The 17,111-nt window shown below is 44.7% G+C and overlaps 1 protein-coding gene across 2 annotated transcripts; it reads right to left on the bottom strand.

Moving 5' to 3' along the window:
* Nucleotides 1-1,009: 1,009 nt before the first annotated feature.
* Nucleotides 1,010-13,297, bottom strand: STYXL2 (serine/threonine/tyrosine interacting like 2). Of its 2 annotated transcripts, XM_021550120.2 has the most exons (6): nt 13,163-13,297; nt 12,317-12,451; nt 9,836-9,930; nt 8,760-8,991; nt 7,781-7,998; nt 1,010-5,826 (listed from the first exon to the last, which is right to left on the bottom strand). In XM_021550120.2, exons 2-6 carry the CDS (start codon nt 12,430-12,432, stop codon nt 2,990-2,992), a joined length of 3,498 nt encoding a protein of 1,165 aa, XP_021405795.2. In that variant the 5' UTR covers nt 12,433-12,451; nt 13,163-13,297; the 3' UTR covers nt 1,010-2,989. The 2 variants fall into 2 exon arrangements, with proteins under 2 accessions (XP_021405795.2, XP_021405796.2); XM_021550121.2 differs by lacking the exon at nt 12,317-12,451.
* Between the last annotated feature and the right edge of the window lie 3,814 nt (nt 13,298-17,111).

Raw genomic sequence — 17,111 nt, 5'->3', positions numbered from 1 at the left:
TCTCATCTTAAAACCTGACTTTCCAGCCTGCCTTCAACCCCTCCATTTCTGTCTCTCCTGGTTATTGGTCTTATGACTGAATGCTTTAATATTTTCACCATGCAAGGTCTTTATGTCACTGTTTCATGTAATTTATACCTGTGAGCTGGAGCCTTTCCCATCTTGCTTTCAAGCACTGGCCATATACTGCACGGAGGCCGAAATGATCCCCACCCCCTTATTGCTTTGGGGGTTTGGCTTTATTAACAAGGATATAAGCAATAAGAAAATAAAGTTCAGCTATTTCTAAGGCTTCTCCCTCATGGCTGCTCAGCTAGCATCTTAGATGGCCTCTCCCCAGCAAACCATTTTTATCTCCCTTTTACACAAGAGAACTAATAAGCCACCTACCTCAATGAGTCAGCAGAACCCACTTAACCCTTTCTCACAAGGGTCAAAACTCGCTATCAGGACAGTCTAGCTCAGACTTGTTACAGAACCATATTCTGCCCCTCGGTCTTGAATAATTTATTTGTGCAGCAGACCTAGATTAGTGTTTAAATCAAAATGCTGCCCAAACAAAGGCTGTGCTGTACAGTGCAAAATGAAACCAATTACTACATCATCTACTGCTCGTCTTTTACAGCGTGAGATGCCCCCTACAGTACTGCAGAGGACAGGCTTGTCTGCTGGGAACATCCAGGCACAGGAAGCAGGAGAGGGATTTTTCAGAGGGAATCAGCCTTTGATAAAAAAGTAAATTCAGTGCCAGAAGGTATTGCACACTTCCACTTTGATCCATCAAAACTTAAGACCTTTTCTAGGATGAAATTAAAGCAAGCTTCAAATATGTCTATGCAGAGCTGTTTTCTGCAGAGCAACTTTACCAGGGATGAAGGAAAGAGGAAAATGCCTATCCTAACATGCACTGCAGAAATTCAATATAAATTCTCAGAATGTGGCTCAAGGCCTGGAATTTCACTACTTTAAAAATAAGAATTCACAGAAATATGCAGAAACAAGAGATGGATTGTATTATATACCATTTTATAGTAGAAGAGCATTATAAACCATAGAGCATCTCTGCATGCCTGAAACATTAGCACAACCATGTCCCTTATGTATTTCAGAAATGTAATCTGAGTTTACTAAAAAAAAAACCCAAATCCCAAAACAACCCACACAAGTAAGTGATTTCTCTTATTTTTTCTACCTTTGTTACTGGTTAATCACCTGATTGTGAGACTCCATTCACCTGACAATAAGTAGCTATCATTTACCCCAGTCCTGGCTGTCAGAAAGAATCATCTTTATCTTCAGAGAAGCAGGGATAATGTCTGATCAGTGAGTTATAGTTGAGAGAAATGATTCTAAGTTTAGGAAAATTGCCAGCTGCATTTTGTTATCAGTAACCATTATTTAGATAGCATTGCTGATGTGTGTAGCGCCATACAGACAGGGACAAAGAGCAGGCCCTTGCCCTGTGGAGATTGCTGTCTGCATTACACAATTAAAATAGGGAGAGGTACTAGCATAATGGTAATGGTGAGCTCTAAGCATCACAGTAGGAGGGAAAAGAGATTACAAGAAAAAGACAAACTTCCTGTGAGAGAGCACTACTGCATCATCCCTCCATTGTTGTTTTAGATTCAGCTCTGCCAGAGGGCTTTGTTGGTTCAAAATACAGTCTGTACAGAAGAGGGAACTGATAATTCCAGAGTCAAAGTCAGTAGAAACTGGCCTATGTGCTTATAAGAGAGAGGTGGAGGATGTTGACTGGTGAGGGTTGGGTGCTGTGGTGTGGAAAGACACACAAGTGATGCTGTGGCAAGCTGGTGGGTTCTGTCAGACAAGCTCACAAGGCTCTGCAGGGCATGGAAAGACCCAAGGCTCTTAACCTGGAGTACTCAGTTACCATGGAGGCTGGGCTTGTTCCTGTGTGGCTCAGGATACAAAGAACACTTTAACTGTAAGATGCCACTTGAACCTACCACCACCTCCTAAAAACAAGCTTCCAGGTGCCACCTTCACAGACACAATACTTCTCCTTAGGTGTAAGATGCCTTACACCTACAGTCTAATTAAATAATTTTATTATGAGGTTAGTGTGTGTATTGCTCCTCTCTTTCAAGGCAATCATGTTGAAAATTAATCAGACTATAAACACAAAAGCATTGACTTAAGCTGAGCTGCATACATAACCAAAGTGAAGTCAATACTCACACTAACACTAATCCTAACTCTTTCTCTTTAACTACATCAAAAAATTATTTTTGTATGGCTGCTAATATTACTGCATTTTTCCTTTGTTGACTTGAAGTTATTAGGAGGAACCAACCATACTGGAGCAGAGATGACTCCATCTAATAGAAAACAATGAATACATTCATTACTGCACTGAACTTCTAAACAGGAGGTATCTTCTTTTTTCTAGTATTCCACTTTGCTTCTGCTACTTAGTCAAGTAAAACAGAACATGTATTCCCATAAACTGTCTTATTTCTCTAGACATTTGTAAGGCTGGTGCAGAAAATGGAGCCTGGTAATATCTTCTCAGTTGTATAAAGTAAAACTGATTAAGAGAAAAACATTCTTTAAGTTCCTAGAAAAGGCTGTTGGCTTCTTCCATTTATGATCAAAAAGATCCTAGAAAAAACATGTCCAGTCTTTAATGACACAAGGAAATTGAAATAACCAAAATGGGATGTGATTGGTCTTTTGACTTGAGGTGTCACCATTACCTGCTTTTGCTGCTGAAACATCGTCTGGCTCCTAATGGCTTCTAACATTGTGTTCCTACCTACATTGATCATTTAATACCAGCATCTTCTTTCTGAAAAACCACAAACACTTGCAGAACTTGACCTCTTCCCTTCATCGCTTTTGATTAAGAAGAGAACTATCTGCAGGAAATGCCCTACAAACCACAAAGGATTATCAAAAATATAATGATGAGTGAGTGATTCAGGGACTCTGTAGCTTTGCTTGTGTTCCTGTAGTCTGATCTTGGTCACTCTTCCCTTCTCCGCTGCAGCTTTGCTGTAGTTTCTTCTAGTCGGCTTCTCCAAGCAGCAATAATGGCATCATCATCCATCTCTTCTTCCTCTTCTTTACGTGTGCTTCGCCTGTACTGAGAGACCTGCCTAGATGCAAACCTTTCTTCACTTTGCTCCACTTTTGCCTCCTTCTTTCCATCCTCTTCAGACTTTGAAAAGCTCTGGGTGAACTTTCTCTTTGCTCCACATTCTGACATGTCTGATCTGGCCTCCTCTTCACATGCCTCCACATGATGAGCTCTAACTCGGCTCTGTGTAGATGGTTCAGGGGATTCAGATTCAAAGGGTGGTTCAGGTGACTGGCTGAAAACATGCACCTCTGGGCTGTTTCCTCTGGAACTTGTCTCACTGACCCTGGACCTTGTGAACTTGTACATCTTTTTGTCCTCTTTTGCAGAAGCAGAGGAAAATCTTGACATGGTTCTCAGTGAATCTCCTGTTGACTCATAGGAAGAACAGCTATCTTGCTCTTTTCTTTGGGATCTGCAGAATCTGTAACTGGATGTCTCAGAATCCATCTGTCTAATTTTGGATGATCTGCTATATTTCTCTCTAGCTTTCTCAGACTGATCATAATATGATGGTGGTTCTCTTTCTGCTTTCAGGCCATTGAGCCACTTGGAAATATCAGTATCTACCTCTGACTTCAGTGCACCTGAGGTTGCAGGTTGACTAGACAGATCAAAGACTGCATCAGTTCTGTCAAAATCTGCTTGCAAGGGACACCTGTGGCTGTTTGTTGTACTCTCTCTGTCATCTTCTGTTTCATTTTCCTCTGCTTTGGTCACCTTTTTTTTGAATAAAGTGCTGCGTTTATTGTCTCGGATCACCTTTTCAATTTGATAGTCTGACATTTTTTCTCTCATTTCCATTTGCATCTCCTTCTCCTTCTTCCTGAGTTTCTTTAGGTCAACATCATCAGCAAAGAGGCTGTACAGTGGTTTGCTTGTCTGGGTCATCTTCATGTTTGAAGTAGCCCCTTCTGTCCTTGCACTCATGGAGGTATTGCAAGACAGCACAGATTGAGACTCAGCCCTGCGCAGGTCCTGCTGGTGGAGCTGAGAGGCAGCAAGGGATGAGCCACTCTGAGCACTGAGAAGAGAAGCCTTGTCATCATCTGCACGCCTGCCAAGGTCTCCTGACAGGGAGGCCATGGCGGACGATGGACGGGACAGCATCAGGATCTCATTTTGCTTTTGAGCAATGGTTTCACTGACCACGTTAGCGATCCAGTTCTGAATGCTTGCCATAGATATTGTGTCACCTGGGCCAACTGGGAGATTGGGAAGGGGTATATTTGGCATTTGCAGCTGCATTGCCCCAGTACAACTCCTGGTCTGTGACAGAGATGAATGATTTGTCTGCATACTCAGGGCAGAAGCTGCATCGTCGGCACCACTTGCAGAAGGCGCTGAAGCCCAGAAAGCTGACAGGGGAATACTCCCACTCATTGTGCTCTCTGTCTCCCAGCTGCACATGGACTGGCTTTCTTCTAAAATTTTCTTTGAACGTTCAAGGAGCTCTACACGCCTCTGCTTCTTTTTAGCTGAAGCAGAATCCTCAGTTTTGGCAAATTCCACAAATTCCTCCTTGCTGCTTTCACTGCCCACCTTCTTCTGCCGCTTCATCTTCCAAGCCTGGTAAGCAGTCAGATCAATATCTGACAAACTCTTCCCTTCTGTTTCCTCCTGACCTGCCTGGCTGCCATCCTCTGCTGGAGATGGTGCAGATGATGGTTCTAAATCCTTCTTGTGAAAGCCAAACTGGATCCTCTTGACCTTCCACCTTTCTAGAGGAGTCAACTTGTCCTTGTTCTTTTGGCAGAAATTGTAGAAGGAGCTACAGGAGGAGTCTGAAAACACACTCTCCTCATCCACTTCCCTCTCCTTTCTTCCCATTTCTGGGGATTGTCTTTCCCCATGGGTTTTATTCCTAGAACGATACCTCTGAGCAGCTTCTTTCTCAATCTCCAGAAGCCTCTGATTCCACATGTCCCAGGTGCTCTCAGAAGACATAGAGCCTGTGCGGCTCCTCCTCATCCTGCTAAATCTACTGGCTTCCAGCTGTTTTTTTAGGGTTCGAATCTCAAAACTGCTCACACTCTCAACATCACTGAATTCACCTGATGGGTAAGGTCTTTCTCCCATGCTGCATTCATCATTCTCCTCCCTGGCTGTACCCGCCATCTGGTATTTCTCATTTCTGCGCTGCCAGTCGTGGATCCTCCATTCCACATCCTCATCAGATTGCTCCTCTTCCTGATCCAAATGCTTTGGAGATGTTTTTCTTTCATGGTGAACTCCTGCTTCCTTTTCAGATAGGCCTTGTTTCCTCCTCCATTCCTCATACAATTGTTCCTCTTCCTCCGCACTGATCAGGGTGGAGTGTTTCGAAACCCAGCTAGTTTTTTCCACTGATGAGGAGCTCATAAAACTACCCAGAATGCTGCTGGTGTCCTCTTCTTCTACTGTGATGGAGTGAGCTTTGGCTCCCTTGATGCTCCCTGAGTCCCCAGCTCCAGACAGCCGTGAAGAAGTCCCTGCACAGGCAAGAGGACTTTGTCTTGGAGTCACGTCCTCATCTCCAGAACGCTCCAGCTCTCGCTCCTCCAACAGCTGCTCATTGAGCTCCCGCAGCTGCTTCAGGAAGCCATCGTTGGGGTAGATGGCACGTTTCTTCCTCAGGGTCATCAGAGCCTCCAGAATGGTCATGTGGTGGTAGATCATCAGGTAGGCAGCCACCAGCACAGCTGAGCGGCTGATCCCCATCTCACTGCTGACAAGGATTCTGCCTACAAATAGTGAATATGAAAGGCATCAGCTATTTCCAATAACAGACAGGATGCTCTGGTATGTAGCACAAAAGTATTCAAGTATTCTGTGCATAGTGTTAAGAACTACACTGAATATATGTTTCAGTGACTTAAACCAACACTAAATATTCGCTAGCTTTACCTTAATACAAATCTGGACACATACGAATAAAAAGCACATTAGTTTCAAAAACTGTGGGCAGGCACATTTCCAAACAATCTAAATAGTATTTGTATTTTCGCCTGCACACTGCACTTACTCAAATAGTCAAAAAGCTTATAATAGGTATTAGAAAAGGCAAGTGAGATATTCTTGACTTGCTGGCTGATATAGGGTCAGACATTTAAGCTTTCCATGCTTTTTTTCTCAATATGTAAAAAATGAGATGTTAGAATTAGCCTCCAGGGAAGATAAGCAAATAACTTATTTTTTTCTACAAGGGACATTATGGGACTTAAATAACAATTTTATATTAATTTAACTGTATTTTTGCCAGAATCTAGATCAGTTTTGAAGGTACCCTCAAACAATTACTTTGAAGACTGACTGGAGGCCAAAGTCCTGTTATATCTTACAAGAGCAGAACCAAGCAACTATCAGAAAAGAGCTGATTTTGACTCTGACAAACTTTCCAGATGCTTCAAACTACTGGCACCCACTGTCCTGCACCAGTAACTGTATGAGCAAGAATTAAAACTGAGGATCTGCTTTATTTTATAGCATTTACTACCTCTTGCAGAAAACCAAGCTTTGGCACAGAGAAATTGTTTGGAGTTTAAGTTACTTGTATGGCAAATTACAGCTAAAGAAAAGCTTGTAAATATGAAGAGAGTGTAAATGAGGCTTTGCTAGCTTGCAAGCAACTGAATTTACTGCTTCTAAATGTGTGATAAACTCCAGTTTAATCAATCTGTTTGCATTGAAACTTAATAAAGCCAATTTAAGCACCATCTTTCCAAACTGCTGATATGTTACCACAAGAGGTTTACCTAATGAACCTCTTCCTACAATCCTGAAATCTCTTTAATACCTTAGCATCAAAAGTCTTGGTTGCCTTCCAAGAGTTTTACCAGCCAGCTAAGCCAATCTAACAACTCACCAGGAGGGGGAGATCTCCTTCCTTTCATGTCTTCCAAGGCTTGTCTGCCTTGGTGTATCCTCCTCGTGTTGTTGAGCTATTAAAACTGTCTGCACGTTCCTTGCATACTAAAAAAGCTTTACACTTTTCTTACTGTCACTACTGCTAGGAGGTAATCTGTTGCGTCTCCACAGAAATTAGATTAATTGATAATTTATATGAAGAATATCAGTGATATCACAGACCCTAGTGCTTCTTTCAACACTGAAGTGCAAAAAGGTATTTCTAACTGTCCACTGAATTTGCAACAAAATGACCAGTGTGCACTGCAGGTCCACAGAATAACAGTTGCCATGGAATTGAAGTCCAGCAAATCTGACAGCAGCCTGGGTGTAGACACCCAGAGGTTCAACTCAGCCACTTGAATTGTTCTAGTAAATCAGCCTGGCTTTTTGCATCATGGCGAAACTGAAACATGCAGAGTACAGGAATACATCTATCTATCTATCTATCTATCTATCTATCTATCTAGAGTATTATTAGAATATAAATATTTTTAGAAAATGTATTAGAGCAGGGATTCTACTCTTTTCTATAGTCAGGTTCTTTCAAATCAGCTGCAGAAGCTGACTTGCAGCCACTTTGAACCTGAAGCTATGGGGCTGCTGGGCTGCCTCCCCTTGCCAGTTTGCTCCTTCCTGTTTTGAATGAGACCGGGCAGAAACAGGCAGCAGGTGTTCACCGTCATGCAGAGGGCTCTGCCTTCTACCCACTACAAATGTGGCATATCAACTGTTTATCAGAGTAAGGTTTCTCCCAAGCAACCTGGAACCACTTCAATCTTCTCCTCTTACCTCTGTAAGTCAACAGGGCTTCGTCAAGGAACTCTGCAGCTGGGCGGAAGTGTTTGGAGATATCTGTATCTGGAAAATCATCCACTTCAATACCTAAGTACTGGATATTGAGACCATTGTAGAAATTTGGACCTGTGTAGACACCTGTGCCATGAGCTGCATTCAGGACATGGGTGATGCCCAGTCTCTTCAAACGGCTTTTGTTTACTGCAACACTTCTGCAGAAAAGGAAAAAACATATTATATATCAGTGCTCCTATTTTAGGTGGTGAAAAAAAGCTGCATGCTACAAGGTCTGCATAATTCTTTGTCCATGTTACTCATTCAGCATGAGGCACCACTTAATCTTTAATGTCCTTCCAGAGTTATACAGGTATTTCTTTCCAATACTCACCACAAAAAGAAAACAAGAAGCCTGCATTCACCTGCAGAACCATTTGCTCTGTTTCCACTCCAGCTTGGTTTGCAACTCATACTGCCATCCTAGGTTCAGGCTATGTACTTATTTATCAATTTTTATCACTCCATAATTGATGCTTTACTCTACATTCCCTTCTAATTCTGTCTGTTCACTTACACAGGTATCTCAGACAGCTGAACCATGGTACAGGAGACCTAATCATGTTACTTGACATTTGCTTTGGCATTACCTTTTAAACTCCCTTTTACATAAGAAAGACTTTAGTTCCAATTTTAGGGCCTAAATTCCAATCAAAGCTGTGGAATTTGGGTTTATTTGTCTTTTCTTCTCTCAAGCTGTTGAAGCATCTAAACAGCATAGGAAAGCTGCTGATTCTATTCCAGAAGTATTTACTTTCCAGTGCATAGAGATTTCTGTGAGCACAGTCTGAAAAACACTTTAGAGCTCTCTAGGGATGAAAGGTATTAGATGCATGTAATACATGTTATGTCTTCAATGGTTCCATTTGACCCTTTACTGGGAATCTCGTGCAACTTGATGACAGAAGCTGACACTCACTTTTCTGCTATGAAGACATTAGGCCAGACTTCATCCACAGCGTCCCTGGGGGTCTCCAGCCTGTCCTTCACAAGTGCCCTCTGCAAGTCCATCACACACGGTGTGTTAAACAAGCTGGTGTCATCAATCTTTTCCTTAACTCGGTTGTACAGGTCTTCCACCATCAGCTGCTGCGCAGACTCCAACATCCTGGGACACACTGAGTCTACCCTGACGTCCTTTGTCTTTAGCTCTGGAATAAACTGACATTGTAACTAAAAGCACACAAACACAATGCAAATGTATGAGCTATCATTACTTGCACCTGGGACAAGCCTTGGGGCTTTTCTTCCCCAGAAATATCACCCTGTTCTGTCTGCAATGTGGGCAGGTATGTGCTCACCTAGGAACTGCCTTGGGGTAATTAGCAAGGAGAAGGGCACATTGCACTCAGCCCCACACTGGCCGAAGGCCTGGGAGTTACAGGTACCTTTATTCCAGGCCCAGAAGAAATGCAGCTGCTGTCTACGCCTTCCTGAAGAGGGGAAGTGGAGAGGGAGCTGCTGAGCTCCTCTCCCTGGTATCCAGTGATCAGACATGTAGGAATGGTTCAGAGCTGAGCTGGGGAGATTCAGACTGGACATTGAGAAGCACTTTTTCTCCGAGAGAGTGGTCAAGCACTGGAACAGGCTTCCTAGGGAGGTGGTTAATGCCCCATCCTTGACAGTGTTTAAGAGGTGTTGGACAGTGCCTTAATAATATGATTTAACTTTTGGTGAGCCCTGATAGCTGGACTTAGATTATCTCATATGTTCTTTAATCTGAAATACTCTATTTTGTTCTGTTATATTCCATTCTACTCTAATTTGGTTTGTTGCAGTGAGCAACCAGCACTTTTACCATTGCAGTACACAATTCTGCCATAGATTCATCACACGACTTCAAAGAAAGTCACCAAACCTTTCTGTAAGTTGTTATTTCTTTCTCTACTTCAGATGGAGTTTTCTCATAAGGGCTTTTTTATCATTTAGGATCTGTAGATGAGAAAGGCAAAACTAGTACAACTTCAGGTCTCTGTAACTTACATAGTCCCTTACCTTCACTGATGATTTGTTTGGCAGCCACAGCAGATGACAGATGGATTGGCTCCATGAAGATGCTCTCTGTATCAGTGTCTGATATCACTGAATACCTGCCAACCAACCACACTGCCAGTTAGGTAAATGCCCTCCAGAGAACTGGAGCAGGGAGGATTCTTTGATTGTAGAAGGGAATCCCAGCTCTTCTCCCACATTTCAATCCCACCCCAATCTCCAGCATGGCACTACAAGCTTCAAAGATGCCTTGGCATCCAGTGTTTGCAGGATGTAGACAGGTGCCATGGGGAGAAGCTGCAGTGGGCTGGGAGTTCCTGGGCTGGGCTCCTCCATCAAATTGCCTGGTGGAGGAGTTTATGGGTAGAGAAGATCAGTGTCTGGTTTGAAACTGGGGTGGGGATGGATCACAAGAAATAGTCTCACAAGTAACTGCCACTTAGACAGACATAAACATGGTTCTAACTAGAATTTATTGAGTAATTCAAAAGAGATTGAACTAGAAAACTGTTGGGTTTTCATTCTGCCAGGTAACTGCCTGCAAGCATCCTTTGAGCTACCACAAGCTGCAGTGAAAGCATTGAGATTGAAGCCCATGAATCTCTCCCTCAGTATTTTGTACCTTGGGCACTTCAGAGCATGAGCCTGTGGTCAGTCTCTCCACTTGCTCAGTGTTGTGTAAGTGTGGTCAGAAACCACTATGACACCCACAAACACCTTTGAAGTAGGTTGTTTAACATAGTGTAATAAGTTTTTGTTAAGCAAAAAAGGCCACAACCTTTACAACAAGTATATTTCCCCTCTGTGTCCACCTATACAGTCCAAGAAAATTCAGTCTCTCAGACCATCTTAACAAAATATTTTACAGAGCTTTTTCCCTGATCTACATCCTCTACATTCACTGCCTCCCAAATAGATGGTACAAATCACTAGGACAAGTTTGCTGCCATCACAGAAGCTCTCTGGCAATGCAATGCTTGCAGACTTGCCATACACTGTTTGTTTTTGTTTAATTAAAGCAGGAGAAGGAGGGTGATTAATATGCAGTCAGGGTGTCTGGAGAGCTTAACTGTTTTCAGGCTCCAGAATCAAAACAGAGGGCACAGCCATCAGAAACCACTTAACAGGCTCATCCAGGTCATTTAGTTGAGTTTCCAGCACTTGTCAACCGTGACTGAAAGTAATCCTTCCCTAGTTCTTCCAAGGAGTTTACCAGATGAGCAAGGGGAGTCTCAGTCTCATTTACAGGAGCTGACACAAATTTGCAGCTGTGCCCTGCCTTCGATTCCTTTTGCTGTAAATGTTGCCTCCAAGCTCAATAAAAAGGTAACAGTTGGCAATAATCCACCACCACAGCCTCAACACGTTTTACCTGTGGCTGCCCTGAGCACCTGTGAAACACAGATCTGCCCAAGCTTGGGTCTTTCAAGGACCCCCTTCTGGTGGGGAAGGATCTTGCCATTTTCATCACTGTGTTTTGCCACTGACAGCAAGCAAAAAAGAGAGGAAAAAGGGGAAAGGGAAGGGGAAGGGGAAGGGGAAGGGGAAGGAGAAGGGGAAGGGGAAGGGGAAGGGGAAGGGAATAAACTGGAGACATGTTTCTGTTCATTTTGAGTGACTGATGAGCAGCAGGAGAGAGCTCAATACATAATTTTACAATACATAATTTTACTTGATGTGAGCTCAGTGATCTTCCTAAACAATTTTGAAATGCATGTGGTTAAATTAAATAAGTACTCAATTTTTCTGCAGTGTCCCACCGTTAGCAGGAAACCTTTCATAACCTCCTACTTGCTGAGGGACACTGGGGAAGGTTATTTTCAAACTCAATCCCTACTCCTTGCTTTCAGCTACAGCATCTCAAAGGTTACAGAAAGCCCTGCAGAGCATTTTACTTTAGGAAAAGAGAACAAAGGGGTGTATTTTTTCCTTGTATTAGAAGAAAACACATCTAATCATGCTTGTTTTGCTTGAGGTAACTCGATTTGTGCTAGCGCTATGACAGCCTCCTTTTCAGTGCCTGAAGCCTGTAGCTAAAGTTGGATCTGAATCAGACCCAAATCCCAAGACCCTTGGTCTTTTCTGGGGCTGGCAAAGCCTAATATCAACATTCAATAAATCCACAAGTCCTTATAATGGACATAAAGATGAAGCTGAATTTGCAAAGAAAATTGGATCAGAAGTTTCAGTATAGGGGTATGAGAGGGTGAGACAGTGAAGAGGACACCACCAGCCCAGAGTAATCTTTCCCACAGTTTATCCCTGCTGTGCACTCTCCCAGCAGACTGGATTAATTAGTGCAGGAGTCCTGTCTCTGCAGGCTCTGTCTGGGCTGGCACACTGACCCCACCTCGGGGAGGGCAGGGAATCCCCAGGCTCAGCCTGGCCCAAGTGCCAGTGCGGAAGAGAGGAAGGGAGGGAAAGCAGGGAAGGGCAGCAGCTGCCACGTGCTGCCAGGAGCCGTGGCAGAGACTGCGGACTCACCGGCTGGGCGAGGGGCTGCGCAGGTAATGGGCCTGCACGGCCTTCACGTCCGGGCCCTCCTCCTCCTCCTCCTCGGGCACCGCCGGCTCGCTGTCCGAATCTCTGCCACTGGCCATGGCGGCTGCTGGGGATCCGCTGCAAGGAGCAGGGCAGCAGGGAGAGCCATTACACAGGGCTGCTCAGGAGGCCATGCCCTGGCTCTGGGGCACAGGCGGCAGGCGGGTACAGCAGAAGGGCCTCCCACACTTCGCTCCTGTGAGGAGCCCTTTCCACAGGGGCTGCACGGGCTCCTCCTGCAGGGCACCTGCCATTCCCAGAGGCTCATGCAGCTCCCTGGCTGCTGCCCAGTGAGTGCCAGTGCTCTTTTGCCTGAGTAAGGGAGCTGGAAGGCCAGGAAGGAAGAGGTGGCAGGGCAGAAACTCTATACTCGCCTGACTGCGCGTGGTGGCTGGAAGGAGCTGTACACAGCCAGAGCCAGGCTGGAAGGAGGGCCGGGGCAAGAAACTTGAGACCTCGTGTCCCCAAAATGAAATGCTCCTAAAGCTTAAGGCCAAAGGAGCATGAAGGCGTGGGACTTTGTCCTTGTAATCCTTTGTGTGGAGGCTGCTGTTCTCACCCTGGCTGTGGGAGAGTGAGGCACCACAGCTCAGTAGGAATGTGGAAACACAGCAGCCAACACTTGCCCTGGCCCAGGCAGAGGGACTCTTGCCTCAGAGCCACAGGATCCAGCTCCCATGGGCCCGGCAGCCAGGCTCAGGCCGGAGGATGGCGGCCGCGTGGTCGCTCACGGGGCAGTGAGCAGGGAGACGGGTGAGCAAGAGTGAGCAAGCAAGGAAAGCAACTTACCCCTGTGCCTGATGGCTCCACTGGGGGTCTCTGCTGGTGGCACGGCAAAGGAGTCCACTGAAGACAGCAAGGAACAGTACTGGGGGGAAAGCAACCAGCTGCCCCCTCTCACTCTCTCTACTGCTTCTTCATCGAGGGGCAGGACAAGTGTTGGCACCAAACCTTTATCAGCTTTCTAAATATAGCTGTCCTGACACTGGCTGCTGGATTGCATGGAGAAGGAATTCAGTGCCTCACAGACAGCAGCTGGTCAAGCACTTAACTCCTTCCCTGCTGTAGGCTGGATCCTCGTTTCTCAGTTGCAGGAAAGAGTCCAGAGCCAGTGAGGCTGGACCTGCAGAGAGCCTCCAGGCAGGGGGGATCCCACCAGGCACAAACTGAAATGCAGGTATGACCTCTGATATCCTTGGGAAATGCAGTGCAGGCTGAACCCAGTCCAACCTAATGGAAAGTAAGCTACCTGTCAACTACCTGGATTTCTGTATTGACTTTGGCATGGTCTTACACAACAGTCTTACCTCTAATTTGGAGAGAGGTGGATTTGATTGATGGACTATTTGATGGATAAAGAAGTGGCTGGATGGGATCCAAATACAGTCAATGTCTCAGCATCCCAATGGGGATTATCAACAAGTGGTGGCCCTCAGGATCCTGCACTGCACTGGGACCAGTACTGCTCAATATCTTTAATATGACACAGGAGGTGAGACTGAGTCACACTCAGGAATTCCGCAGAGGACACCAGGCTGAGTGGTGCCTTGGATTCAGCAGGGGCAGGAATGCCACACAGAGAAGTGGGCCATGTGTACCTCATAAAATTCAACAGGGCCAAGTGCAAGATCCTACATCTGGGTTGGGGCAGTCCTCAGTATCAGTACAGGCTGGGGATGAATGAATCCAGAGCAGCCTGGAGGAGAGGGATTTGGGAGTATTGGTGTGTGAACGATTGGATGTGATCCACCTGCGCCTGCAGCCCATAATGCCAACCAGATGCATCAGAAGTGCATCAGAAGTGTGAGCAGCAGATCAGGGAAGGGGACTGTCCCATTCTGATCCTGTGAAACCCCACCTGGAGTACAACATTCAGCTCTGGGGCCCCTAGCACAAAACACAGACCTCTTGAAGAGGGTCCACAGGAGGGTAAAAGTTGATCAGAAGGCTGGAACACTTCTATGGAGAAAGGCTGAGCATCAGGTCTGTTCATCCTGGAGAAGGCTCTAGAGAGACCTTATTGCAGCCTTTCTGTACTTAAAGGGGATTTTATAACAAAGAGGAAGAGAGACATCTTACCCAGGCCTGTAGTAATGGAACAAAGGGCAATGAATTTAAGAAGGTAGATTGAGAATAAATAAAAGACCAGCTGGTTTTTGTTCTTAGAAGAGCTAGGACTGAGCCACACTGTGTCTTCTCTGATGTCTTTTCAAAAGGGAAGCCTCTAGTTCCCACCTCCTGACCCCTCAGGGAAGTTCATGGGTCAGGCTGGCCCAGGACAGAACCAGAAGAAGTCTGAGTGCTGTTTATCTGTACTGGGGGCTCCAGTTGTGAGTCATGCAAAAACATCCCACTGTCAATTCCCTTTGCAAACCAACAAACTAGAAAGGAAGTGGAAAATGAAACTCACCTATGTCATACCATAGATGCCTTTGGTGCTTTATCATGCTGGGCAGGGCCTACACACCCCCTTCCTTCTTGTTTGAGTGCTGCATCCCCATGTGGGGATGGGAGCTGTGTCTGTAGGGATGCCATATCATGGCAAGGAAGAGCTGGGGCACAGCCACTCAAGTCTTGGTGTGCTCACAGCCCAGACTTGTGTTAATGCAGGTACAGTGGTGAGCAAGAAGGGAAAAGAGAAGGTGGTATACTGAATTGTGGGTGTCACAGCAAGGGGAGGAAGGGATGGCTGATTAAGACTTCAAGAGATCCTAACAGTTTCATGCACACAAAGAGGATGAATTGTGTTGATCCTGCAGATGTCTCCTCTGGGCAATGCAATTTTTAGCTGCTTCTGCAATGCAGTGTCCATGTGTTCTTGTTAATTACTGCTAATTGTGGCAAGAAGTGGTCTCAAGATATTTGCTTATAGACTGCCTTGTATTGGAGAACAGAGCTTTCAAAGGACCTAAATGTTGTGGGAGCACATATAACCACTGGTATCAAATAAAAACAGATGCTTTTAAAAGTCACTGAGCTGCTTCTGAAAATCCTATTTGTGAATCTTTAGGATACAAGTGCAGCCAAGCACCTTGCCATGCCCACAGTAACCCTTCAGATGTAGAGATGTTGAGAGGACCTGTTAGATTACAGACTTGTGGAGAATACTCAAAGCAGGCAGCCTAGCAGCTCCTCCTCACTGCTGGCCACAGGCTGTTGGGTTTTGGGATCAAGGTGACTATAAAGAGAGGCAGGGATGACAGAAATCTTTGCTAATAACTGTTTGCACATGCAAATGTAACAAAAAGAGCAGGAAGAGGTTGGGCATCTGTCATTGGTGATTAATGTATTCATTCATAGATCAACTTGAACTGAACACAAACAGGTGCTGTCCTCTTCAGAGATCCTCTTCAGGGATCTTGATGTTCCTCCTTCTCTTTACTGGCAGAAGTTACAAAGATTTATAGTGTTAGCATGCTGCTACCTATGCATATTCCTCATTGGCTTTCATGGGCAGGTCTTACCAGAGTGTGTATTTTTGTCAACACAATGAAATCACCCTGGTTTCATTCTAAAGCTTTTCATGTCAATGGCAGTTTTATTTAAATAACATAATCATATCCCCTAAAAATCCTATATATCAGCAAAAAGATTCCCCAGAGCTGCAGTCATCAGCAAAACTAATACTTCAAATGTTTGCATTGCCCACAGGTGAGGGATGAAGAAGCTGATATGCAAAGCTTTGGCAGTGTTGCTGGTACCTATGGCAGCTCTTTTAGCTGTGGTGCCAATGCTTGTGAGCTTTGGCAGCTCCTGCTAGACAGGGAAAGCAAATCAACCCAGAAACAAATAGAAAATCTCTTAAAATTGCCCACATTAAAGCAGTCTGCTCTTGAGACCCCCAATGAGAGTTGTCAGGGGAAAGTGACAGGATAAAAGTGTCTAAATACCTTTCCCAATCTAGGTTTAAATAACTAACAAAAGCTATAAATACAGACCATCTAAAACAAGCATCTTAATATCAGATTTATGTAAGTATCAGGTGTTGAAGCATACGCTCTCCACAATACCTAGGAAACCAGCCTTAGCCAAGTCTCCAAAACAACAGAATACAATCCGTCTCAGTGCCAACTTACTTGTGATGCATCAGACTGGCTGATAGAGGCAGGGTAAAAATTTCCCCACCAGTGAATCACTTTCATACCAACACGAGATGAAGCAGTCTCTGTCACTACTCACTCTACCATATTTCCCTGTCTGCCTGGCTGCACAAAAGGTGAAAGCCATCATGTTGTGAAACCATGGATTCCTGGAATGGAAGACAAGTATTAATGCCTAAGAGGTACCATCTAGATTTCTCTCTTATCCCAGCAGATTGGGATTACTGATTTTTATGAGACTGAAAGAACTTCTCATCTTTAAGATTGCCACCTGTCCATCAAATTCAACTGAAATCAGTCAAGTGGGTTTTGAAGTTACTGGGAAGAAGAGAGGAAAGAGAGGTTGTTTAATGATTCTATGAAGAGGATAACAGCAAGCTGATCAAGCTGGTTATAGTCTCTGCACTTTACTAACTTCCTTTGGTTATGTGAAGCTGTTATGTGAAGAACTGAGAATTAACACTAGAAGTGTAGGCAGATAGTGTACAGTGATAGCATTTCTGTCACTACCTCTATTCATCAGACTCAAAATATTAAATGGGAACAAAATCAAAAGTGGAAGCTGCATGTCTCTTTCTACAGTCTTTAAGGGAGGTAAACATTTAAGAACCTCATCCTTGTGGGCTCCAAAGACAAGA

The sequence above is a fragment of the Lonchura striata genome, chromosome 2, assembly GCF_046129695.1.
Source record: "Lonchura striata isolate bLonStr1 chromosome 2, bLonStr1.mat, whole genome shotgun sequence".
In the NCBI taxonomy this organism is placed as follows: domain Eukaryota; kingdom Metazoa; phylum Chordata; class Aves; order Passeriformes; family Estrildidae; genus Lonchura; species Lonchura striata.
The sequence above is the reverse complement of the archived record's forward strand: the minus strand, read 5'-3'. Positions and strand labels throughout refer to the sequence as shown.